The sequence below is a fragment of the Borostomias antarcticus genome (assembly GCF_949987555.1).
Source record: "Borostomias antarcticus genome assembly, chromosome: 2".
Taxonomy (NCBI): Eukaryota; Metazoa; Chordata; class Actinopteri; order Stomiiformes; family Stomiidae; genus Borostomias; species Borostomias antarcticus.
Genome location: NC_140235.1, coordinates 34,240,754 through 34,267,789, shown reverse-complemented (window position 1 = coordinate 34,267,789; position 27,036 = coordinate 34,240,754). Strand labels below are relative to the sequence as shown.

The following is a 27,036-nucleotide window of genomic DNA, read 5'->3' as shown; positions in this document are numbered from 1 at the left end:
ATGTCCTGTCTAACTTTGGAATATGATGGCACGCAACGTTGCAGAGCGGGACATTGGGATCAGATGGTGGGTCAGGTAATGCAAGCCTAGATTGGGTAGAATCACGAATGTCTGAATGATGGTATTCTGCTAGAAAAAGAAATTCCTGTTACACGTCACATGCTGCTCCCCTGGCCTCAATGTGTCTCGATTAATTTCAGAATCAGTTGACACAAACTCACCAGGTGCATGGCGTGGTTTGAGTTTACTGGTTTGAGATAACGCAGCCCCCTGTTTGATCGCACAGAAACCTCTGGCACCATCTAGTGGATAGAATTATGAATCACAGCGAGCAAAGTTTACACCGGAAATGCTTCTCGATGAACTTTCACCTCCCACCTCCATTCAAGGCATGAGGCTGGCGGGCTCTACGTTCATTTGTTTACAAAAGTCTTGAATCTGTTGCCAGTAGTTGTATCTGTGAATCCAATTGTATATTCGCTTATTTCAATATCACCGGACTGCACTCAGTAGGGTAAGATGACAGCTTTGTGTTGGCGAGCCGGCGTTTGGTGTCAAGTCACCCTCCTCGGAGTTAGCCAGTGCTAGGCTAACTAGCTCTCTAATTTAGCAATGAAGTATGAACTGCCCGCGTTTTAGCCAGCCAGACTGGGAGCATGGGCTGTATTTGAAAAATCCAGTTAGGTAGCTAACGTTTGACCGTCTCTTTCCACCCACATATTTGGACGCTTGACGTTAACTAGCAACGTTAGTTAGCTGGCCACTTGTCTTAGCTAGCTGCTAGATACGAATAACGGTACTAGATAAGAGCTATCTTAACTAGCTAACGTTAAAACAAGTTGATTTGAAGCGTCAGAATTGCATTGTAGATAATCCCGACTGCATCTCGATACAGATCCAGATATAGACTGGAGCAATGCCGTCAAGCGTGGGACCGAGCAGTCCTGCGGCTGCTCTGGCAGAGGCGTTGGAGAGCTCTGGCCGGCTCATTGATAGACATCTTCAGGAGGACCGGTGCTTCCCCGACCTGTCAGAACTCCTCAATGTTCCCTCACACAGTAAGCTACTGGATTTCCTTGAGACACTCAGTTTCACACTTAAAATGTAGAGGTTTATTATTATTTGGTCAGCTCAGTATTCTCTGTGGCTATCGGTCCTAAATGTAATTTCCTGTGTTTCACTGTCCTGTCTTGCAGACATGCCATCCCTGTCTGGGGTGTCAGACATGGACTACCCTCTCCAGGGACCGGGGCTTATCAGTGTGCCAAACCTCCCAGAGCTCAGCGCTGTCCGCAGGGTTCCTCTGCCCCCTGAGCTGGTGGAGCAATTCAGCCGTATCCTTTAAGCAGATCTTGATTAGGGATGGATGGACGGACTACACTTCCAGTATAGTGCTTTTATCCAAAGCGCTTTACAATGGCCTCTCATTCACCCATTCACTCACACATTCACACACCAATGGCGGCAACTGGCATGCTAGGCAGTTGCCTGCTCTTTGGGAGCAATGTGGGGCTCATTGTCTTGCTCAAGGACACTTCGACATTTGGACAGGAGGACCCGGGAATCAAACCGCCGACCTTGCGGTCATTGGACAAACTGCTCTACCTCTTGAGCCACAGCCTTTCCTGGTATAGGAGAGGTTTACAACTCTTTACAGCTGTGCAAAATGGATGTATGGTCAGGGTTTTTCCTGGCTCAGAATGGGGCTTTGGGGGGTGATGCGCACACAATTTTGGGGGGAAACCTCAGTTTTATGCCAAGTAGCCTACCGGCATATATAAGCCTATTTTCTTTGCTTTCGTTCTGACTGAGCTCACTTTTCACAATCGTGGGAAATCTCCCGACATGACACAAAATGGATATGATACAAAAAGTTTAAGATACTGATAACCTATTCATTGTCTATTAATTATCTAGATTACTAGTGGTCCAAACCATTTACAATGTAAGAAAGAGGGATGGGCTGCACTTGAAACAAGCTATCAAACACATTTGGAGAGGATTTCAATTGCAATTTTTATTCTAATTTTTTTACATTTTGGCACTGGTGATTTTCTTTTGGCTCTAGCTAAAATCTCTTAAAGGGGCGCCAAAAAATCCTCTTCAGGAAAAACCCTGATGGTGCTTAGTTTGGTTTATTTGTGGAAATCCTTCCTAAAGGTTTCATCCACTTAAGTCATCTGATCTCAGTTGGTTGTTGATTCTGCTGAGAACAAGTAGAACTAGTAGCCACCCTGGTTAAGGTTGAACGACCTTAACGGACTTCCTAGACATGCAGTGCAACTGCATGATGGGAGTTTTCCCTGAGATCTGCCGGGCGTGGCTCACCATCGACAACGATATCTTCATGTGGAACTACGAAGACGGGTGAGAACCGATCATCTTGATTTGTAGAAACGTCTAATGCCGGCCTCACACTTACCGACTTTCCCCCTGATTTCAAAGTCTCAAGAATAAAAGAATAACATCTTGAGTCTTGCTGGAGTTGCTGTGTGCTCCCGTGATCAGTCGTTAGGTGTAAGCTGGTCTTAAAACTCGATTCTGGCCAGTCTTTGTCACGTTTTGGACTTATGACAATATCAAACATGTTTGATATTCTCGCAAGTCTTTAGTCTTGTCTTATACAAATTGTGTGGTTCAATGACGTGACCATTATCAACAACCAATAGGCGATTTGCAGATTCCTAGTCTGTGACTTCAAACTCTTTTAAAAGTCTTTAGATGTGAGAAGGTGTCAGAAGACAGTCTTTTAAAAAATCTTTTAAAAGTTTTCTAGTGTATGGACAGCATAAGTCTCTCAGTCTGTGATCATGGAAGCGTGAAGAAGGATGAAACCCATCGTCACTCTGTCTGTCTCGTGTGCTTCAGGGGGGATGTGGCGTACTTTGATGGTCTGAGTGAAACCATTCTGTCAGTAGGGCTGGTGAAGCCCAAACAAGGTACAAATGGCTCATTATTACTACTAATGGTTTATTATTACAAATGGCTCATATAATTATATAGTTGTGATTATCAGTGTCACAGTGCAAGGTCGGGTGTGATGGAAAGCGCTCTTCTTATGTCCTTCAGGCATTTTCCAGCCTCACATCCACTTCCTGTTGGTGCTGGCCACGCCCGTAGACGTGGTGATCCTGGGGCTCAGCTTCCCCAACGCCCAGGCGGGTGAGTACGGAGGGGCCCACCCCTGACCTGCACCACACATGACCACACAGTCAGAGGGTCACACCCCTGCACCACACATGACCCCATACTGAGTCGGTTCTCTTGCCCTTTCCTGCTAAGATCAGTTGGGCTGTTTATTTTAGGAAAAATAGAGTCTGCACACCAGAAATAGGCTCCCAGGAATATTTAATTGACACCGAGGCGACGTTTTGGGATACAAGCCCTATTTCAGACGAAGAAGTAGGGCTTGTAGCCCGAAACGTCACCTCGGTGTCAATTAAATATTCCTGGGAGCATATTTCTGGTGTGCAGACTCCATTTTTCCTGATGAGTTAGTTTTTCTGTCTAGCGCCCAGTTTGAAACATTTTGGATGTGCGTGCCTTTGTCCATTTTCTTCGATAATGCTCTTAACCAACCCATTTTTTTTCAATTCCCTCTTTTTCTAAACGCTAATCCCCCCCCCCCCCCCCCCCCCGTAGCTCTGAACGACAGCATGTCCGTAGGGATGCAGCTGCTGCCCGACCCCCTGTACTCCATCCCCACGGACAACACCTACCTGCTGGCCGTCACCTCCACCGACCTGGGACGCATCTTCCTGGCGGGGAAGGACGGCTGCCTGTACGAGATGGCCTACCAGGCAGAGGCCGGCTGGTTCAGCCAGCGCTGCCGCAAGATCAACCACTCCAAGAGCAGCCTGTCCTTCCTGGTCCCCTCGCTGCTCCAGTTCTCCTTCTCCGACGACGGTGAGGAATCAATCAATCAATCAATCAAAGCTTTATTAGTATAGCGCATTTCATACACGGAGGGAACACAATGCGCTTTACAGAGAACAAGGGAGGTGGGCATAGGTCCCACCCCTACACGTTCCAGAGGGAAGCAAAAAAGCAAAAAAAGGAAGGAGATTGTGGGATCGGAGTCGTGCTCCACTTCCCCAAAACTGAATCGCTCGTTTTGTCCCTGTGCCCCGCAGACCCTATCGTCCAGATCGCCATCGACAACTCCCGCAACGTCCTGTTCACGCGCTCGGAGAAGGGCGTGCTGCAGGTACGGCGTCCTCCCGGGACGGCTCAGCGCCGCTCCCCCGAGACTGAGAGATTAGGCCGTGGTCAGCGTCGGTCTGTCGTCTCAATGCTTTGTAAGGATTGTGTGACCGCGGCGTGTTTCAGGTGTACGACCTGGGCGCTGACGGGCAGGGGATGAGTCGCGTGGCCGCCATGTCGCTGAGCTCCATCGTGGCCGCGGCGGGGAACATCGCCAGGTGTTTGTGTGTGTGTGTGTGTCGTGATGGATTCCTCTAGGGCTGTCTCTCCCTCCCATCGTTGGTTTTCCCTTCATATACTGACATTTCCTTTTAAATGAAAAATGACATACTTTTTGAAAAATCTGTCCTGATGAAAGTCGAACCAAAACATTGATGGATTAAAAGCAGAGAAAAAGTGTGTGTGGGAGTGTGTCATTTTTCATTTGAAACTTTGAAGGGGATTTACTCCCAGCACCACAACATTGTGAGAGTGTGCATGTTGGTATTTTCACTGACTCTTTGCCCTTTGCAGGACCATCGACCGCTCTGTGTTCAGACCCATCGTCCAGATCTCCGTGATCGACCGATCAGAGTCCTCAGACTGTCATCTGCTAGCGGTCACTCACGCAGGTGAGCAGAGGGCAGCGGTCAGGGAGGGAGCATTAGTGGGTCATTTCATTTTGCCCATTCAACCCAACTCATCCCTCTCTTTCTCTCTCTCTGTCGCTCTCTCTCTGTCTCTCTCTCTCCCTCTCTCTCTGTCTCTCTCCCTCTGTCTCTCTCTCTCCCTCTCTCTCTGTCTCTCTCCTCTCTCTCTCTCTCTCTCTCCCTCTCTCTCTGTCTCTCTCTCTGTCTCTCTCCCTCCCTCCCTCCCTCTCTCTCCCTCTCCCTCTCCCTCTCCCTCTCCCTCTCCCTCTCCCTCTCCCTCTCCCTCTCCCTCTCCCTCTCCCTCTCCCTCTCCCTCTCCCTCCCTCCCTCCCTGTAGGAGTGCGTCTGTACTTCAGCACGGCGCCCTTCTCCCTGCCCCACCTGAGGCGTGGCGTGGCGGTGCGCCCCAGCCTGCTAGCGCTGGTCCACGTGCGCCTGCCGCCCGGCTTCTCCGCCTCCTCCACCCTGCAGAAGCCTGCCAAGGTCCACAAGGCTCTCCACAGCAAAGGTACGTCTCTCTCCCCCCCTCTCTCTCTCTGTCTTTCTCTTTCTCTCTCTATCTATCTACCTCTCTCTCTCTCTCTCTCTCTCTTTATCTTTCTCTATCTCTCTCTCTATCTCTCTATCTTTATCTTTCTCTATCTCTCTCTCTCCCTCTCTCTCTCTCTCTCTCTCTCTCTCTCTCTCTCTCTCTCTCTCTCTCTCTCTCTCTCTCTCCATCTCTCTCTATCTTGTGTTCAGTTGTGTCCTGACCCCTGACCCCCCCGGTAGAGAGTGTTGTCGGTAAGCCTGTGGTGTTTGGCTCCGCCCACAGGAGTCCTGCTGATGGCGGCGTCCGAGACCGAGGACAGCGACCTCCTGTGGTGCATCAACCACGACTCCTTCCCCTTCAAGAAGCCACTGATGGAGTCGCAGGTAGGAGGAGCCCCGGGACGCAGCTCCGGTCGGGCGTACGAGGCTGTCCCGTCACCTCCGCGTGTCTCGCACCACGTCGGCGGCCATGTTGTTTTTTCTGTGTGAGTTTGAAAGCGTTTACCGTACCTCTGATCGCTTTCGAACCCGGACGCAGATGATGTCCAATGTGGACGGCCACTCCTGGGCGATCTGCGCCATCGAGGAGGACGCGCCGGCCAAGGTGTCCACCCCCCTGAACAAGGACCAGATCCCCCTGACCGACTCACCCGTGGTGGTACAACAACACAACGTCCCCCCGCAGAAGTTCGTCCTCCTCTCCGCTAAGGTGAAGCTCCTCGTCTAAAAACACGGCGTCGGCCGGCGTTTATTTAGCATCTGCTGAAACGCTCTCGACCGGGAAACTCTTTTGCATGTAGTAGCGGTGAAATTAAACGAGGGAAAATGGCGTGATGTTGATTGTTCTTCTTCGTCCTGCAGGGAAGCCACATCTTCCACAAGCTGAGGCCGGTGGACCAACTGCGCCACCTACTGGTGAGCGGCACCGGAGGAGAGAGCGAGGAAATCGAGCGCTTCTTCAAACTGCACAGAGTAAGAATGGACATACCTCACTGTGTCCCTCTCTCGGTTCTCACCGTCACATTAATGCAAGCGCACACATGCACACACACGTAGACACACACAAACAGCGTTATGTGAAGGTGAGTGTCTCCTCCTCTCCACCCAGGAGGAGCAGGCCTGTGCTACAGCTCTGATCCTGGCCTGCTCCAACGCTGCCTGTGACAGAGAGGTGTCCCACTGGGCCACCAGAGCCTTCTTCAGGTCAGACCCTGCCTCTCTCACACACACACACACACACACACACACACACACACACACACACACACACCGGTGTTTCTGGCCTTGTCAACGTGTGTGTGTTTGTGCGGTGTGTCTGTTTTAGGTACGGGGGAGAGGCTCAGATGAGGTTCCCCGCGGCTCTCTCAGCTCCCAGCAACCTGGGCCCCCTGCTGGGCTCTCCTGTACCAGGTAGGGGGGGGTGATCCGGGGCCCTCGTACGTCCTCACGACGTCCCCGTTCATCACAGCATGCTCCTGGACCCGTAGGATTCCCTGTCTTTGCCCGTCTGTTGTTGATGTTGTTGTTGTCGTTTATGTTGTTGACGTTGTTGTTCTAGGATCCCCCATGCCTGTTGGCAGTCCTTACCCTAACCCCAGTTTCCTAGCCACGCCTGCTCCAGGTATATTACCCATAAGCCTCCCCACGCTCCCATCATTCAAATTGTAGTGGGATGCTGATTGTAGTTTATATCATTGTGTGTGTGTGTAGTTTATATCATTGTGTGTGTGTCCGTGTGTCCGTGTGTGTGTCTGTCCGTCCGTCCGCCCGCCCGCCCTCTTTCAGGTATGATGCCCCAGAGCGTGTCCACGCCCTTCTTCGCGGCCACGTCCTTGCCCCCAGGCTCCGCCCCCATCGTGTCGTCCGGCCCGGAGGTGGTCTTCTCAGGGAAGCACAACGGCATCTGCGTCTACTTCACCCGCATCCTGGGGTCAGTCGCCCCGCCGGACCGCACGCCTTTAAACCCGTCCCTCCGGGATCTGAGCCAGCGGTCACAGCGTGACTTCCTGGTCCTGTGTTAGTAGCCCAGTCTGTGTTTTCCCTGCTGATGGTCAGTGTGCTGCGTTGTTCAACAGTAACATCTGGGACGGCAGTCTTGCTATGGAGAAGACCATCCAGAAGGGCAACCAGGCGGTCAGCATTGTGAGTATCGACGACGCCGCGTTGTTTTTTTTTTTCCAGCTCAGTCATCAGAAGGGGGCTAATCCGAGCTGTTCTCCCTCTTCTCCCCCTTCCTGCCCCACCCCCCCGGGGTCAGCTGGAGAGCACGGTCACCGCCTCGGACCTGGAGTCCGTCCTGCTGGAGCTCCGCGGTCTCAGGGAGTTCCTGGACAAGAACTCCCAGTTCAGCCCCTCTTCTCTGGGAGCGGCCAGGTAACGTCGGCCTCCCCTAAATCAAATCAAACTTTATTTATATAGCGCATTTCATACACAGAGGCAACACAATGCGCTTTACAGAGAACAAGGGAGGTAGACATACGACCCACCCCTACATATTCCAGAGGGAAGCAAAAAAACAGTTTCACCCGGGGGCCAGAAAAGTGAACTGTAATAATTCTTACCGGACTTCTCTCAACGAGACGATGGAGCAAGCTCCAGGAAAATGTTTGTCTATTGGCTAAGATAGTAAACATGGGCTAGATACTTCATAAGAGAGTTGGTCTCCCTAGGGGGTTGGGTCCTCGCTGGGCTCAGACCAACGCCTCACATCCACAGCGGTCGTGTGCTGAGAGCTCCCCTCACCTGTTGAGTGACCCCCCCTCCGACCCCCCCGCTGTGTGTTCCAGCTTCAGCTCCCCGGCGAACCTACAGCAAAGGCTGCTGGGATTTATGCGACCCGACGGCGCCACGTCTCAGCAAGTCCAGCAGGAGCTCCAGAGGAAGTACCACAGTATGTATACAGTACTACACAGTATTAATACTACTAGAGGAAGTACCACAGTATGTATACAGTACTACACAGTATTAATACTACTAGAGGAAGTACCACAGTATGTATACAGTACTACACAGTATTAAAACTACTAGAGGAAGTACCACAGTATGTATACAGTACTACACAGTATTAAAACTACTAGAGGAAGTACCACAGTATGTATACAGTACTACACAGTATTAATACTACCAGATGACCAGATATTCCGAGATGGATGATTAATGCCATGCAGCTTTTAAGGAATCATATGATTTAGGGCAACAGAAATCTATGTAATTAATAACAATAGCACATATTTTCAAACAAATCAAATTATACAAACCCATGGGGTTGATAACCTATACGTAAAAATATTGAAACCAAAATAATTATAAGGCTACTTGTGCAGATAAGCAAGTCCAGCTGAAAACATTTTAAATATTTAGTTTTTTAACGGGTTGATTGAACTGTCCGTGCTTGTTTATTGGCCGTTCTTCAAGTAACCCTGTGTTTCACGTCACAACGATATGAACTGTGGGTAATTCCCTCTGGCAAAGTCAGCAGAAGTGCAGACTTGCGGAAAGGGGGCATAAAGGGCTCAAAATGTCTGCCAGAGAGCCCTCATGCACTTGACGATTTGACAATGGGACTAGCGCCCTAAGCCCTCACGCACTTGGCGGGAACGCGCCTCAACGTCTGAGAGTCCGTAAGGGTGGACTTTGGGACTGAGCCACTCTCTCACACTCTCACCCCCTGTCCCCCCCCAGCCGAGGCCCAGGCCTGTGAGAAGATGTCTCTTCAGGGCATCCAGCAGCTGGTCCATCACTGCTGCCAGTGTCTGGCCCTCTGGAAGCTGCTGTGTGACCATCAGTTCAGCCTCATCATCTCCGAACTGCCCAAGGTACTCCGCTCTACCCGGGGGATCGGCCTTGACCTCTGACCCCTGGGGATCTGCCTTGACCTCCCAGGCTGTGGAAGCGGGTTTCTCTCCTGACCGCGTGTGTGTTCTGACCCGCAGGACTTCCAGGAGCAGATGAAGGGCGTGAGCCTGAAGGAGGTGGTGGTCAGGGGGCGTGAGCTGACCGGAGCGCTCATCACGGCGCTCATCAACGTCTACATCAAGGACAGCGCCTCGGTGGACGCCATCAGCACCCACCTCCGGGACATCTGCCCCCTACTGTACAGCAGCGACGACAGCGTCTGCTCCAAGGTGGGCGCACACACACACACACACGCGCTCACTCACACACACACACACGCATGCGCTCACTCACACACACACGCGCACACACACACGTGCTCACTCACACACACACACACACGTGCACGCGCTCACTAACTCACACACACACATGCGCACGCGCTCACTCACACACTTCCTGCTGTAAGACCATCTGTCATCTCTGCTGTCTTTTTTATGTGACCGAATGCCTTTGAGTCTCTTGTTGCTATCTGTTCCCTCTCCATCCCTCCATCCCTCCATCCCTCCATCCCTCCCACCCTCCCTCCATCCCTCCCACCCTCCCTCCATCCCTCCATCTCTCCCTCCTTCCCTCCATCCCTCCATCCCACCCTCCCTCCATCCCTCCATCTCTCCCTCCATCCCACCCTCTCTCTCTCCCTCCCTCCCTCTCTCCCTCCCTCCCTCCATCCCACCCTCCCTCCATCTCTCCCTCCCTCCCTCCATCTCTCCCTCCCTCCATCCCTCCATCTCTCCCTCCATCCCCCCCTCCCTCCCTCCACCCCCCCCCCCCCCCCCCCCTCCCCCCCCACCCCAGGCTAACGAGCTGCTCCAGGGCTCCAGGCAGATCCAGAACAGGGCGGATAAGGAGCGAACCCTGAGAGAGTCTCTGAGGCTTTACCAGCAGATCAGCCAGCACACCGACCTGCCCCTGGTCTGCTCCCAGTACAGACAGGGTACACACACACACACACACACACACACACACACACACACACACACCGACCTGCCCCTGGTCTGCTCCCAGTACAGACAGGGTACACACACACACACACACACACACACCGACCTGCCCCTGGTCTGCTCCCAGTACAGACAGGGTACACACACACACACACACACACACATATACACACACACACACACACATACACACACACACACACACACACATACACACACACACACACCGACCTGCCCCTGGTCTGCTCCCAGTACAGACAGGGTACACACACACACACACACACACACACACACATACACACACACACACACACACACACACACACACATACACACACACACACACACCGACCTGCCCCTGGTCTGCTCCCAGTACCGACAGGGTACACACACACACACACACCGAACTGCCCCTGGTCTGCTCCCAGTACAGACAGGGTACACACACACACACACACACACCGACCTGCCCCTGGTCTGCTCCCAGTACCGACAGGGTACACACACACACACCGACCTGTCCCTGGTCTGCTCCCAGTACCGACAGGGTACACACACACACCGACCTGCCCCTGGTCTGCTCCCAGTACAGACAGGGTACGCACACACACACGCACACACACACGCACTTGTGCATAGACATAATGACTGTGGTATGTAAGCGTGACATATACATTTTCTCGGATAGTATTTAAAATGCCATAATCTGTTTTTTTTGGGGCTCTGTGTGTCTCTGTCTGTCTGTCTGTCTGCCTGTCTGTCTCTGTCTGCCTGTCTGTCTGTCTGCCTGTCTGCCTGTCTGCCTGTCTGTCTGTCTGTCTGCCTGTCTGTCTGCCTGTCTGTGTGCCTGTCTGTGTGCCTGTCTGTCTGTCTGTCTCAGTGCGTTTCTATGAGGGGGTTGTGGAGTTGTGCCTCACAGCAGCAGACAAGAAGGACCCTCAGAGGCTGGGGCCTCACTTCTACAAGAACGGGGAGCCTGAGGAGGACCAGGCTGGACAGATGGCCTTCCAGGAGAGGTGAGAACTGAACCCCCTAACCCCCCCTTCTCTTTCCATCTCTCTCTACCTCTCTCTCTTTCTCTCTCTATCTATCTCTCTATCTCTTCCTCTCTCTCTATCTATCTCTCTCTCTCTATCTCTTCCTCTCGCTCTCTATCTTTCTCTCTCGATGTATCTCTATCTCTTCCTCTCTCTATCGATCTCTATCTCTCTCTCTATCGATCTCTATCTCTCTCTCTACCTCTTTCACTAGCTCTCTCTCTCTCTCCATCTATCTCTCTCTATCTCTTCCTCTCTCTCGATCTCAATCTCTCTCGCTACCTCTCTTTCCCTACCTCTCTCTCCCTCTCTCTACCTCTCTCTCTATCTCTCTCTACATCTCTCTCTCCCTCTTTCTACCCCTCTCTATCTCTCTCTTTCGCTACCTCTCTCTCCCTCTTTCTACCACTCTCTCTCTATCCCTCTCTATCTCTCTACCTCTCTCTCTCTCTCACTCTACCCCTCTCTCTACCTCTCTCTCCCTCTTTCTACCTCTCTCTATCTCTCTCTACCTCTCTCTCACTCTTTCTACCACTCTCCCTCTCTCTCTCTCTCTCTACCTCTCTACCTCTCTCTCTCTCTCTACCCCTCTCTCTCTATCTCTCTCTACCTCTCTCTCTATCTCTCTACCTCTCTCTCTCCCTCTTTCTACCTCTATCTCTCTCTCTCTCTATCTCTCTCTCCCTCTTTTACCACTCTCTCTATCTCTCTCTCTCTACCTCTCTCTCTCTACCTCTCTCTCTGCCTCTCTACCTCTCTGCCTCTCTATCTCTCTCTCAATCTCTCTCTCTCTCTCGTATTCTCTATATTAACTCACCCCCCCCCCCTCCCCCAGGCTGTCGTGTTATAAGTGCATCACAGACACCATGCAGGAGCTGGTGAACCAGAGCAAGGCGGCGCCACAGTCCCCCAGCGTCCCCAAGCAGCCCGGGCCGCCCGTCATGACCTCCGACCCCAACATGCTCAGCAACGAGGACGCCACCGCACACGTGAGCGAGAGGGAACCCTAACCTAACCTAACCCTCCCTAAAAGGCCGTCGTTTAGCAGAGGCTGACTCTCCGTGTGGTGCGTCTTGTCCGTGGACAGCCCCGTTGACGCTCCCCTGCTGTCCTCCCCTCCCCTGCTGTCCTCTCCTCCCCTCCCCTGCTGTCCTCTCCTCCCCTCCCCTCCCCTGCTGTCCTCTCCTCCCCTCCCCTGCTGTCCTCTCCTCCCCTCCCCTGCTATCCTCTCCTCCCCTCCCCTGCTGTCCTCTCCTCTCCTCCCCTCCCCTGCTGTCCTCTCCTCCCCTCCCCTGCTGTCCTCTCGTCCCCTGCTGTCCTCTCGTCCCCTGCTGTCCTCTCGTCCCCTGCTGTCCTCTCGTCCCCTGCTGTCCTCTCGTCCCCTGCTGTCCTCTCCTCCCCTGCTGTCCTCTCCTCCCCTGCTGTCCTCCCCTCCCCTGCTGTCCTCTCGTCACCTGCTGTCCTCTCCTCCCCTGCTGTCCTTTCCTCCCCTGCTGTCCTCCCGTCCCCTGCTGTCCTCCCGTCCCCTGCTGTCCTCCCGTCCCCTGCTGTCCTCTCCTCCCCTGCTGTCCTCTCGTCCCCTGCTGTCCTCCCGTCCCCTGCTGTCCTCCCGTCCCCTGCTGTCCTCTCCTCCCCTGCTGTCCTCTCGTCCCCTGCTGTCCCCTCCTCCCCTGCTGTCCTCCCCTGTCCCTGGTAGTTTGAGCAGGTGCTGGGTCTGGCCCAGAGATCTCAGGACGAGCTGTTCCACATCGCCCTCTACAACTGGCTCATCCAGGCTGACCTCACCGACAAGCTGCTCGAGGTAGGAGCCCTCACACACACACACACACACACACACACACACACACACGCACCGTTACTGGATGTGGATGATGTGTGTGACCTATATCTGTGGCCTGTTAACGGGAGGCCTGAGGGCTTCTAATGGATGTGTTCTCCCCCCCCCCCCCCCCCCCGGTCCAGGTGAACTCCTCGTACCTGGAGGAGCACCTGATGCACATGATCAAGCAGGACCAGAGCAAGGTGCGGAACATGGACCTGCTGTGGCGCTACTACGAGAAGAGCCGCAGCTTCGGCAAGGCGGCGCACGTCCTGGCCCGCCTGGCCGACATGCACAGGTGAGGGGGCCGCGCCTTCGGGTTAGCCCTAACCCCTGACCTCTAACCCCTGACCTCTAACCCCTAACCCTTGGGCTAGCCCTAGCCATAACCCCTAACCATCAGAGCCTGGAAGGAAATACATTACATTACATGAGTCATTTAGCAGACTCTTTTATCCAAAGCGACTAACAATAATTGTATTTCATGTAGGAAAAGCCAATATACTACTACTTGGCAGAACTCACAAGTGCATCTCCTTTCTAAAACAAGTGACTAAGAGCATAATCTAGTGATGAAGGCAAAGTGCAAGAATAGCAATCTAAAATGACGCATACTACATGACGCTTCACTGCAAGTTTCCTAACTGAAAGATATGTATGTTTCTGCGTGTGTGCGTGTGTGCGTGTGTGTGTGTGTGTGTTTGTGTGTGCGTGTGCAGCACCGAGATCTCCCTGAAGCAGCGTCTGGAGTACATCTCCCGCGCCATCCTGTCGGCCAAGAGCTCCTCCTGCATCTCAGCCCAGGGGGCGGACGGGGAGTTCCTCCACGAGCTGGAGGAGAAGATGGAGGTACGGGGGGCTCGCTAGCCACTACCGGCGCTGTCCGCCTGCCTGTCACACACACACACACACACACACACACACACACACACACACACACACCTTGTCTTTTGGTTTGAGTTGAAACGTTGATGGTTAGCGTCTTGCCAAGCGAACGGCGTGTTGTGTCTCCTCCCAGGTGGTGAGGATCCAGGTGCAGATCCAGGATACGCTGAGCCGACAGTACTCCCAGCATCCCTCAGTGCAGGGCGCCATCTCACAGCTGGACTCCCAACTCATGGACATCACCAAGGTAACGGAACAGGAAATATCAGTTGATATGACTTGCAAACAGTAAACCCAGCCATGGGAGGTCTGATGATGATGATGATGATGTGTACGTTTTCACTGTCTGTTTGACTGTGTTCTCCTTATTCAGCTGTATGGAGAGTTTGCTGACCACTTCAGGTTGTCCGAGTGTAAGCTGGCCATCATCCACTGTGCCGGACACTCTGACCCTATCCTGGTCCACTCCCTGTGGCAGGAGATCATGGAGAAAGGTTGGTCCTTCCAGAGCCTCGGTCTCTCTGTCGTCCAGTCTGCGGTAGAGACTCGCCCCCGGGCCCCCTCAGGTCTTCACACTGCGTTCTGCTCAGTCATGTCCAACGGTTGTGTGTCCCTGTGTTGCAGAGCTGGGTGACAGCGTGGCCATGAGTCCGGCCGACAGAATGAGAGCTCTGAGTCTCAAACTGGTGTCACTGGGAAAGATCTACGCCGGCACTCCCAGATACTTCCCATTGGGTAAAAACCACGGTCACCTCTCTTCTACACTGAGCACCGTCCCCAAACTCAGCGCCCCCAGCAGCTGACCCCCTCCTCTCCTCTGACCTCTTACTAGACCGGCTGCTTTATGTCTGTCAACACTTGTGTTTCTACGCTGTGGAAGAGAATCAGGATGTGTGAGCGCTAATTGCTTAATTGCTAATTGCTTAATTGCTCCCAAACACTGTGGCCTGTTCAAGCTTAATGCAGACCTTTAGGGATTTGGGGCACATACACATGCGCACACACACACACACACACACACACACACACACACACACGTGCACGCATGAATACATGGCACCAAAGATAAACAAAAGCAAAACCATCTGCTGAATCTTTCTCGCTCATCATCTGTCCCGTCTCGGACTCGTTTTCCCAGAATTCCTGGTGAAGTTCTTGGAGCAGGAAGTGTGTCGTCTGAACTGGGACGTGGGCTTCGTGACCTTCACCATGCAGGAGATCGGGGTGCAGCTGCCTCGTCTACTGGAGGTGTACGACCAGCTCTTCAAGACGCGGGCACGTACTAAAACTGAAAACACACTCTTGCTGTAACTCCAGCAGTATCTGATAGATTAGCATGTTAGATTATTTTAACTGGTAGATTAGCCTGTTCGATTAGCCTGTTGGATTAGCATGTTAGATTATTTTAACTGGTAGATTAGCCTGTTGGATTAACCTGTTAGATTAGCATGTTAGATTAGTTTAACTGGTAGATTAGCCTGTTAGATTAGCCTGTTAGATTAGCATGTTAGATTAGTTTAATTGGTAGATTAGCCTGTTAGATTAGCCTGTTGGATTAGCATGTTAGATTAGTTTAACTGGTAGATTAGCCTGTTAGATTAGCCTGTTAGATTAGCATGTTAGATTAGTTTAACTGGTAGATTAGCCTGTTAGATTAGCCTGTTAGATTAGCATGTTAGATTAGTTTAATTGGTAGATTAGCCTGTTAGATTAGCCTGTTAGATTAGCATGTTAGATTAGTTTAACTGCTAGATTAGCCTGTTAGATTAGCATGGCTGAGTGGTGTTAACCGTGTCTGGGACTCTGCAGGATCCTTGTTGGCAGCGTGTGAAGAAACCTCTCCATCTGGTGGAGTGCATCCATGTGCTGCTGTCCGGATACGTGGACGACCCCAGCAGACTGCCCACCTACGACAGGTAAGCCTCTCCCAAGAGCCTGACCAGAGCATGGAGCACAGCAGGCTGGCTGTCTGGCCCAACTATATACACACTACTATTCATGCTGCACAACTGACCACTGTCCTGAGGTTCTAAAGGCCTTCTCTCCTCCCCCTCTCCCTCCCCCTCCCTCTCTTCCCTCCCTGTCAGGCGGAGGTTTACCAACGTGTGTCTGGATAACATCTGTGGTTACCTGGTGGAGCTGCAGTCCCTCAGCCCCAACGCTGCCCTGCAGCACACCATCGGAAACTTCAAGGCCCTGCAGGCCAAGCTGGAGAAGGTCCACTGAAGTCACAGAGGAGCGAGAGAAAACGGACACGAGGTCGAAACCTCGAGGTCTCCAAGATACGATCAAGAACTCTGCACAACGTGGTTTTTAGTGATTCAGCCTCAGGAGGGCCTGCCTCTCTGTCCAGCTTGTGCTCAGGCTGAGTGGAGTTAAAGACTGCAGTAGAGCCTCCTAGTGGAGACCCGGGGGACTTCACGTATGTCTGTGTGAATTGAAGATCCATGATCAGCTGTTTCTAAGCGTCCCTGAATTCTGACTTTTTGTAGCCTGTTTTTTAAACTTATTGAACTCGTACATGCATTTGTTTTGTGAATAATTTGCCTGAGGGTTAACATTCAACAACAGCAGCAGCAGTAGCAGCAACAATAAAACACAATACTCACGATGGTGAATTGCATTGTTTTCAGATCTGTACTGCCGTGAATAGATTGATACTGAAAATAGGATGATGACACTTGGATTAAGGGGGTTGGTTAAATGGTAAGATCACTTCAGCCTTCACTGTGAAATTACCTTGGTCTAAGGTTATATAAGTAGAGGAGAGGTACACTTATGCCAACATCAAGACTTCAGGGGTATTTGTTGTATTACAGTGATGTAATACCTGAAAAAATATTTTTCACCCTCCACCATGATTCTAAGGTATCGGCTTCTGTTCATGGAGGACTGATGATCACAGTGTTATTCATCCTTACTCAATTTGAACCTGCAAAAATGTATTTCCCCAGAACTACAGGTTTGGTCTTTGATACAAAATGTGCATTATTATTATTATTATAATGATGCATGGTTGCTGTTCAGAAAGCTGACTCCACTGCCAAAGGTATATTCCAAAATCTCAACGTTTTGATTCTTTTTTTTTTCTTGATAACCGTGATGGTTGATGAGTTGAATTACTGTACCTCAATACATGCCTTGTATAAAAAAATAGCTAAAACCCTGAACTAGTCTGCTTTTTAAAATTTTAATATGGAATATTTTTTAGATATTCACATTGCAAAATGTGTAACATATTGGATTCCTTATTTCTTATTTATACACTTGTGTATAAAAGATCTGACGGCAGAGTTGTTAGTCTATATTTCTGTATCTGTTTAAAGATTTTAAAAAATCAAATATGTCATATCAGGACAACACAGCTGCTCTGCTACTTTGGTGACATCATTATTCTTAATCAAGGACGATCGTGCTTTAGGGCTGTTTACTGGAACACAGCTAATTACTCAGGGCCTTTCACGCCCAATTACGCTGGCACAGAGGTAGAATTTGTTTATTTTGAATGTTCTGGAAAGAACATCACCCCAGAGATGCAAATCAAATGTTCAACTCATAAACAGATTCATGAAGTACTGTAGGCTGCTTGTTGAATAAAAGCACTTGAAACTCTTTTTAATATGAAGAACATCCTGATGGGAGGTAGAGTGGGTGACTGGGGATCGAAGGTCGCCGGTTCGATCCCAGCTCCCGGCATTGTGCCGAAGCGTCCTTGAGCGCCACCACGCCCTGGGCTGCCCTCACCTGAGGGCCTGGTTCTGCACTGGGTGGGCCTGGTTCTGCTGCAGTGGCCCTGCCTGTGTCCCACCCCCCCCCTGCCTTGGCCCGGTAGAGGAGAGAGCTGGACTCTCCGATGGTCCGTCCACAGAGTAGACCGGGCAGGTCGAGGGGAACGTCTTTGAGGGATGGGGGAACCTTCTGCTCTCCGGAACCCTGAGAACATGATTCCAGAGAGGGATCCTGTTCCACGAACTGGATCTCCCTGGTTCTTAGATGTCTTGCTGCTCCTCTCATCACATGTCACAGTGTCTCCTGTCTTCTCATGTTTGTCAGGGAGAGCATTAGCTGCCCCCTGGTGAGGATCAGAGGATGTAGTGTTCATTCAGAAAACTCTTTTAAAGAGAGCAGGGGATCATGGGATAGCAAGGCAGTAAGAAGGAGCGGGTGAAAGGTGAACAGGGCTGTACGAGCCCAGGGATGGAAGACGAATAAAGACGCCAGAGTTTAGACTGACCGTTACAATTGCCCCCCCCCCCCCCCCTGCCTTTTCTTACACCTGAACAGGCCTTCACAGAGGACAGGCCCTCAATGCGCTTCTGGTTCCGAAGAATAGTGACCACAATCTGGAGAACGGCGAACACTATACCACTACCAGCAATAGGACCGCGTTAGCCAGGGTCAGATACACCCCCTTGAAGGTCTGCCAGGCAGAGTGGGAGAGGAAGCCCTCCACACAGTCCCCATGGCTCTCAATACCACACCTTCTACAGTCACACACCGGAGCAGGATACTGAAGACCAGAGCTACTGTCCAGCTAGCGGCCAGCAGGCCGGCCTGACCCCTCTCAACGAGACGATCGTGCAAGCTCCTGGAGTATGTTTGTCCAACGGCTAAGAACATTTATAGAGCAATAAATTACATGAAATTACATTTTCAGAGCAAAAAGGGCTAAAACATCATAGGAGAGACATGGCAAACATTGGTGTACATCTGTGTGTGCGTGAGTGTGAGTCTGCCTGGGTCCAGATAGAGGCAGGGGTGGGGGTAGGGTGGGGGTAGGAAAAGGATTATGGACCCGGGTTAGGGTGAGGGGAAGGGGATCTGAGCCCAGGACTGGTGTATTTCTGTGTGCGTGAGTGTGGCTGGTCTCTGACCACCGTCGGCGCATATGGTGAAAATGTCACAGTAAGCTCCACCCAGGAACCATCTGCCCGCAAGTCCATGATGGCGTTGGGAAGGTCCACCAGGTAGCTGGTGATGAGGTTGGAGGCAGGCAGATTGAGGAAGTGGAAGTGGGGTTTTGGGTCCAGAGACAGACCGCAAGCCCAGCCAGTTGTTCCCCAGGATTCCTAGCAGGCACATACGCTCTCTGATACAGGCTTTGATCCACTCAACATCCATCACTAGGCTCGTTGAAGTCTTCACTTCCTCAATATAATGTGTTCCTACCTTGAGATAGGCCTACTCCTATGGAGGCTAGCTTCAACTCTCACTTTCACATCAGCATACCTCGTGACCTAGAGAACCAATGAAGACCAGATAGCTGAACTTAATAGAGGAGCTTTCAGTCAAGTCCAACCCCCTTCATTTGTGTTCTAATGAGTGCGACAGGCTGCGGCACCAGTGACAATAATGAAGGAATCGTCATAGCTTATCCTGCCCTAATTACAAGCCTACAAGGGCACAACGCAGTTGTCACTCAAAAGAATAGATTACCCGAATAAAAAATAAAAGCTAGCCTGTATGGTGTGTCTATTACCATCATCGTCATCATTATCAGCATCAGCACCATCATTAAAATCAACGGGCCATAGATGGGTAGTGGATCCTACTTTAAGCGTAGGCCACTTCGCGTCACTCGCCCTTTCCGCTGAAGCCCCACCTCTCTAGGTCTCTAAATCAAAGCCGTGATCCGAGCGCTTTAAAGACCCCGGTCGGTCAGGTCGGATCGCGTGGGATTTAAAACACTGCGGACACATTTGAGGCTGCCACACTTTTTATGATGCTTTCGTTTTTTTCACATCTATGGACTCTGAAGAGGTGTCGGAATACATTTAGGAGCGTGTATGATCGAATCTCTGAATTTGCTTTCATTGGGATGAATTACAGATGAATGTGGACAGAACAGAATGCCCACCAGCGGCGGTCAGAGATTTAAACCCAGCGCATTTATCCCCGTGTCTGCCGCTATCTCCCTCCTCGTCGGCTCCTCCACACTGTTTTTCGTTTTTACGTAAGTTGGGCAACGCATGTAGGCATGACTCACACAGCAATAACGAGAAAACTTTACAGACCAATAAGGCCCTATCCAGAAAGTGTCAACGAAAGAAAGCGACGAATTGTTTCCACAATGTAGAAAGCGTCGCTCAGCATTTGCTTGCGGCCGCTGAAAAACATCCAGCTGATTTAAAGCATGGACGGAATCGCCTGTAACCTATCGTATTAAATTGTAGGGCAGTAGCCTGGCTTAGTCTATATTTTCCGAGGTGCTGTTCACCCGCAGACGTTTGAACACTGTAGAAGTGCATTTCATCAGAATATCCACCAGCTGGACTGTTGCAGCACTATTGCATGATGTGTTTGACGTAGCGAATAGGAACTGTGAGAATCAAACATCCATATCCAGAGAACCACGTGGCTGATACTGTATTTATTATTTAAGAGAGCTGTTGATAAGATAGGCCTACAACTGTAAGGACAGGCGATTACAAGAATTCCGTTATACATGTAGGCTAACCGTAGGCTACTTGTTACACAAATCAACTTTCTATTCTATTCTATTCTATTCTATTCTATTCTATTCTATTCGACTTCAAACATCTCTCCATCCAGGCATCCACATCTCAACATCACCATGCATCATGTCATCATAATATCCCGACGTATTTGTTCCTAAATCCTTGTCTGCCACAGGAGGATGTCAGTGATGCTCAGGGCTCTGCTGAGGGCTTAGGCAGGCATGTTTCCTAGATGTCACCCTGGGTCAGCTTCATGCAAAATAGGTCCACTTGTTTTCAAATTATTTGTTTTTGGATCTGACCTAAGAGTAAAGCAAAACCAGGAGGCTATAACTGTATATATAAGGTTATAACTCGATATTTCCCAATGCAAAGATCACTGCCATGTAAGGAAGCTGCTCATCCCTACTCTGCATGAGTACAATAGACCAGCCCTGGCAGATGTGCGCTAAGTCTGCTGACCTCTGAACTCTGCCGCTATCTGCCCTAGTTTCACATCCGCTCAGTAGCCCTGTATTGGATTCTGTTGGTCTCTGTCCATAGATGATGAGTTTGGCATTATAGTCCTCTGATCAGTTTGACCAGGGGGAGCGGAGGTTACCCTTAGAATCTCTTTAAATTAATTGTTTCTTTTTAGCTGCATTTTCCAAGTTTCCTGTTGGTCCGCTGGTAGCCAATTTTTTAAAGACGTAGTTTCAATATATACCTACTAAGGCCACTTGCAGATGTAACATTATAAAATGCATATTATTATGATCTGAAAGTATACATCTGGTGTGGGAATGGGAATGTGGGTCATTGATCAAGGAGCTCAGTAGGACACCGTAGCGCTGGCTTGATCTGGACTCCCATTCTCCTACAGACACGGATGAATCACAGGTGTCAGAAAGCCTGAAGACAGTGAGCTCACATCCTTCTAACGGTCGTGATCTGACTCTGTTTTATTCAAAGACGCAGTGGGACAATCAGGGTCGTGATCTGACTCTGTTTTATTCAAAGACGCAGTGGGACAATCAGGGACAGGGCGGCTTAAAGGAGATAAATCACCCTGAGGCCATGGGTAGGATTTGAAATCCCTGGAATGAAAGAGTTGGCTACTGTAGTAGGCTACTGTAAGAAAAGACTCGCCCTACTTCCATGTCACTGAAATAAGGAAATTACAAAGCAGTGGTACATCAGTTAAGAACTAAAGACAATACATAAAATCATGTGTTTTTTCGGCTGCTGTTGTGGCTAGAGCTGTGAGAGTCGTATCAGCTGTAAGTAAATGGTTGCTACTTTGTGTACCAGAGGCTAATTCCAAGATGCCTTAGTATACTGCTTAGATAAGTCTTTTGGGACTGATCCAGGGGATGTGTTTAATTGGGACAAGGAATACTGTTGTGCATCATATCTCCCCCAGCCAATAGGGATGATGTGGCCTCAAAATGTGTTGATGTGATGTTTGTGTCTGATGTTCAGCTGTTCTACATAAAGTAACGCATAGGCAAACAAAATGGTTCCCGTGCCGTGTGTGCGTTTCTCTCTGGAAATGTGAGGGATGAGAACCGGAATTCTTTTAACTTGAGTTTTTAATATGGCCTTGAACTCCCTGTCCCTCGTGAATGACATCACTCTTGCCTAGTGGTGGGTTAGTGGTATGTAGGACGGGACTCCGCTGTGTGTCCAGACAGGGGTGGCGAGTGGTCAGATATTACTGTCTGAAATACTTATAGCTTTGTGAATGTGCATGGTGAGTGTATGTGTGTGTGTGTGTGTGTGTGTGTGTGTGTGTGTGAGAGAGAGAGAGAGAGAGAGAGAGAGAGAGTATGGGTGTGTGTGTGTGTGTGTGTGTGTGTGTGTGTGTGTGTGTGTGTGTGAGAGAGAGAGAGAGTATGGGTGTGTGTGTGTGTGTGTGTGTGTGTGCATGCGTGCGTGCACGTGTGTGTTCATGCACGCATGCTCACACTGTAGTATCTTTAGTCAGGTTGGCAAAGGGCCAAGCCTCTGGTCGAGATAAACAAAGCTAATTTCTGAGCTTTTGCAGAAACTTCCTGCCATTGTTATCATGGCCTTGGAGGGGGCTCTCTATTTTTCCTCTTCTTCTGTGGTATTATTACTACAAACAATTCACAGGGCCATAGAGAGGTCCTCTGGATGAATTTCACTTCAATTACTTACAACTAATTAGGCCAGGTGATGGATTGAATGGCCTGTAGAAGCTAACAAATCTCCCTCATGTTTACACCGAATGCTCCAAGTCTTACACAATTGTCATACAATTTCTGTAACATGATAATATCTCACACTGTGCCTTATCAAGAGAAACATCAATTGCTCTTTTGACAAACCGTTTGTCCAAGCAACTGTTGCTGCAGCAGAACTGACCTTAAAGATGTTTCCTGGATGGATATCAGAGCTCAGTAGGGCGGATGTCAGTTTTGATAACCTCCCATAGTGCATGTATTTATAGAACGCTGCTCCCCTCCCAAATAAATAAACATCTCTCTCGTGATACGCAGATATAGTACAGGACAGTTCTTCATGTGCTGCTCTTAGCTGTAAATGCATTATGTAGCTGACCTCCATCATTGATATCGTTCTAGTTAATCTTTGATCGTTTGCATGGTAGGCTCCTTCCACCTGCAGTACCTCCCATAGAGATTAATTTGATAAAACTATTGAGATCTTTAAGACTAGGAGCACATTTCATTCAGTCTTCTGCATCTGTCTGGGCTGTACTCCCTTCTGAAGCAGTCTCACTGCTGCTGGCGGCCTCGCCGTAGCCCGGCTGCTTGACCGCTGTCTTGATGGCAGGGCTGTCAGCTGACCCAGTGTGGGGCTGGGTTCTGGGCGGTGCTGATGGGAGAGCTGTCAGCTGACCCAGTGTGGGGCTGGGTTCTGGGCGGTGCTGATGGGAGAGCAGAGCGGTCAGCTGATCCAGTGTGGGGCTGGGTTCTGGGCAGTGCTGATGGGAGAGCAGAGCGGTCAGCTGACCCAGTGTGGGGCTGGGTTCTGGGCGGTGCTGATGGGAGAGCAGAGCGGTCAGCTGACCCAGTGTGGGGCTGGGTTCTGGGCGGTGCTGATGGGAGAGCAGCTCATCCTGGGTGATTTAGTGCTGCTCTGGCTCGGTTGCTCCGCTCGGGCGACGGCTCCTCTGGCCACACTGCAGCAGAACCAGAACCAGCACTCCCTGAACCGAGCCCCAGACGGGCTCAGACGCAACACGGGCCGAGCGGCCTCGCCGGCCTGCCGGCCTCACCAGCCTCCCTCTCACCAGCCTCCCTCTCACCAGCCCACTGGCTTCACCAGCCTCCCTCTCACCAGCCTCCCTCTCACCAGCCTCCCTCTCACCAGCCTCCCTCCCACCAGCCTCCCTCTCACCAGCCTCCCTCTCACCAGCCCACCGGCCTCACCAGCCTCCCTCCCACCAGCCTCACCAGCCTCCCTCTCACCAGCCTCCCTCTCACCAGCCCACCGGCCTCACCAGCCTCCCTCCCACCGGCCTCACCAGCCTCCCTCCCACCAGCCTCACCAGCCTCCCTCTCACTAGCCCACTAGCCTTACCAGCCTCCCTCTCACCAGCCTCTCTCTCACCAGCCTCTCTCTCATGAACCAGATGACCTCACCTCTTACAGGTGGTCTCACCCTCTGTGTTGTGTCCGGCGCTCAGGACCGTTCTGATCTGGAGCGGTTTGAATCCGGTCCTGATCCGGTTTGAATCCGGTCCTGATCCGGTTTGATACCGGTCCTGATCCGGTTTGATACCCGGTTCTGATCCGGTTTGAATCCGGTCCTGATCCGGTTTGAATCCGGTCCTGATCCAGTTTGATACCTGGTCCTGATCCGGTTTGATACCCGGTCCTACTGCAGCTCTAGAGCGCTATAGTTCTTCAGCATGTGTTGCTGGCGTGGGATGTTGGACTGTAGGAACATTGACAGAGGGGTTAAATGGACGAGTTTTTGATCTGTAGAGTAATGAGTTTTTTGGGAGGAAAAGACAAAGAAAAAGCAAAACAAATCCAGTAGATTAGGCTGCTTCTTCCCATTAGTCTCTTCGACAGCCCAGCGCCTGGACACTTCCTCGTCTTGCTGGGATCAGCACATGAATTTAGCTGATTGTGCTCCGAACCTTTCAGAGGGACATTGTTTAATAGTCAGCACAGGATTTGATAGCACTCATCTCCCCCTGTGGCTGTTTAATTAACCCAGCCGTGGTGGGAGCAGTAGGATGTTTTACATTTGAGCCTCCAGAACATTCAGAGTAGAGCAGTTTATAACACAGCAGCATCTTTAACACAGCAGCATCTTTCACAGCGTAAAGTAACCAGGGTCTTCAGACACAGCGTAGGCTTGTCAAACATGATCCCAGTCATTGAAATCTCAGAACCTCAGAAAGGACTCGAGAGAAACTCTTCACACCAGCACTGGGAATTACACCGTGCTTACATACATCTCTTTAATAGGAGAGTCATAGCTACTAAGGTTACCATACAGTTATAATTGATTATAACAGATTGTTGCTGCTGTTTGAGACAGGTCACACTTGTAAATGAGCCCCTGGGTCTCAATGTGATTTTACCTGTTTAAATAAAGGCTTAAATAAAATAAAAAAATAAATAAGATGATGTTCAATTAATTTTTGTAGTCCATCTGAGGAATCCTAACACTCAGTTCTCTTATGAAGGGGATGCAGATGAGTGGTATTGGCTGTATTGCAGCATGGCCGGCCTACTGTACTTATCCTCAGTGTGTACAGTATGTGTTGGGGTGTGTTGTGTTGTGCATAGTGACTGTGTGGTCTATGTTTGACCAGGGAGTACAGTATGTGTTGGGGTGTGTTGTGTTGTGCATAGTGACTGTGTGGTCTGTGTTTGACGTCTGATGCAAGGATTCCACCATAGCGGGCGGGCAGAGTGGTCCGTAATCCAGAGTCTGTAATCTGAGGATTATTGGGATTGCAGCTGGCATAGTTTCACCAGGCATTCCTCTGGAGGTAAGCCCCTCCCCCACGCTGGCGTTGGGATTGGGGTTAGCTCTGTGGAGGGTGGCAGTGTGACGCTTTGTGCTGGGAGATTGTGGCGAAGATCGGGGACAATCTTGGATCTAAAATTGGTCACCGTTCTCACAGTGATGATTGGAGGAACTCATTTCGTTGGAGTGACAGGAAATAGATCCCTCCCCCAGAACTGGGTCAAGGCAGTGGTTCCTATAGTGTGATGCCCAATGATATAATCATTACAGGACCCGAGGGGGGGGTCTTTATTCAGCGTAACACACACATTGTAAGGCGACACGACACGACACACAGCACACACACATACTGTACAATTTCGGGGGTCGCTGGTGGAAATTGTTCCCTGCATTTCTCCCATCCAAGTTGTCCAGGAGCCTGGAGCAGTGGACAGCCATCATTCTTGGTGCCTGGGGACCAAGTCCAAGTGCACAGTCCAGGTCTTGGACTGAGTGCACATCAAATAATATAGAAGCATGGCTTTGGACTCTTTAATTGAAATCTTGAATTCCCTGTACCATAAAGGTTCAAGGTTCGGCTTTATTTGTCTCCCGAAGGAGAAATTTGTCTTGGAGTCAAAAAGGCTAAAAGCTGCAGTACAAGAATACAAAAGACAACATACAAGATAAAAAAAAACAGTACATATGACACATGCACTAACTGATTGAGTTAGGCTAGATAAAGGCTATAAATAAAGTCACGTACAATCAAACACTGAATATAATCCAGTGATCTCCTATAAACCTGATTACACTGCCCCTCCCGCTAGTCACGAGTGATAGAGATATACTCTCAGTCTAATTCTGCGGTTTGAGCCGCACGGCCGCTGTGATGGAGGGAAGAGACATTTTAAATGTCTCTCTAAGCTCTGAGGCATATCGAACCAGCCTGTGCTGGGAACAAGTCAGGTCCATAGCTGAGTGTCCATGGTGGCGTCGGGCGTCAGATATGCATCGCCGGTTTGAAGATTACACTTATGCATATTTCCCTTTGTGGCCCATCCCAAAAGGCAGCGTGTGTGTGTGTGTGTGATCTGGTATGCGTGCGTGTGTGTCTGTGATCTGGTATGCGCAGTGCTACGTCTCTCAGCAGTGACCCCTCCTCTCTGGTCTCTCTGACCCCTCCTCTCTGGTCTCTCTGTCCAGGTGTCCATGGTTGTCTGTGACCCCTCCTCTCTGGTCTCTCTGTCCAGGTGTCCATGACTGTCTCTGACCCCTCCTCTCTGGTCTCTCTGTCCAGGTGTCCATGGCTGTCTCTGACCCCTCCTCTCTGGTCTCTCTGTCCAGGTGTCCATGGCTGTCTGTGACCGTCTCCCCTGCCGTGCCGCCATGCTGCGCCGTCCTCTTCCTCTTCGTCCTCGCCAACTTCTGCATGGCCACCTTCACGGACGCCGGCGTGCTCCCCACCGGTCAGCCAGCTCGCCTTTTCTCACAGGGGGACGCACCCAACCCCCCCCCCCCCCCCCCCCCCCCCCCCCCCCAAAAAAAAGAGATATACACCCGTGGGTCAGTGCGGGTCTAAAACGGTGGGGTCAACCTGTGTGTTTCAGCTAGCGAGGACGAGGACAAGGACGACGACTTCCGCGCGCCGCTGTACAAGAACGTGGACGTGAGGGGCGCCCAGGTGCGCATGAAGTGGTGCGC

General features: G+C 50.8%; 2 protein-coding genes across 2 annotated transcripts in view; both read left to right on the top strand.

The window, feature by feature from the left end:
- Positions 1-382: 382 nt before the first annotated feature.
- On the top strand, positions 383-16,946 carry nup155 (nucleoporin 155). Its single transcript, XM_084450802.1, has 35 exons — positions 383-514; positions 896-1,058; positions 1,197-1,334; positions 2,271-2,367; positions 2,869-2,939; positions 3,070-3,162; positions 3,643-3,906; positions 4,134-4,207; positions 4,330-4,421; positions 4,717-4,814; positions 5,170-5,340; positions 5,647-5,747; positions 5,902-6,072; positions 6,225-6,335; positions 6,472-6,566; positions 6,688-6,773; positions 6,922-6,984; positions 7,149-7,293; positions 7,439-7,505; positions 7,621-7,736; positions 8,150-8,253; positions 9,045-9,178; positions 9,296-9,487; positions 10,056-10,194; positions 11,082-11,217; positions 12,074-12,227; positions 12,935-13,039; positions 13,201-13,355; positions 13,777-13,906; positions 14,076-14,189; positions 14,316-14,436; positions 14,567-14,677; positions 15,081-15,217; positions 15,752-15,858; positions 16,030-16,946. The coding sequence occupies exons 2-35, from the start codon at positions 917-919 to the stop codon at positions 16,166-16,168; spliced, it is 4,173 nt and encodes a 1,390-aa protein (XP_084306928.1). The 5' UTR covers positions 383-514; positions 896-916; the 3' UTR covers positions 16,169-16,946.
- Positions 16,947-19,791: 2,845 nt separating this feature from the next.
- Positions 19,792-27,036, top strand: part of zdhhc8a (zDHHC palmitoyltransferase 8a) — a gene marked incomplete at both ends in the record, with an annotated part of 14,647 nt that continues 7,402 nt past the window's right edge. The window contains 3 exons of the mRNA XM_084454682.1: positions 19,792-19,895; positions 26,680-26,801; positions 26,943-27,036. The exon at positions 26,943-27,036 is cut by the window's right edge and continues 64 nt beyond it. Coding sequence (XP_084310808.1) covers positions 19,792-19,895; positions 26,680-26,801; positions 26,943-27,036 — 320 coding nt within the window. The remainder of the gene's footprint in view (positions 19,896-26,679; positions 26,802-26,942) is intronic.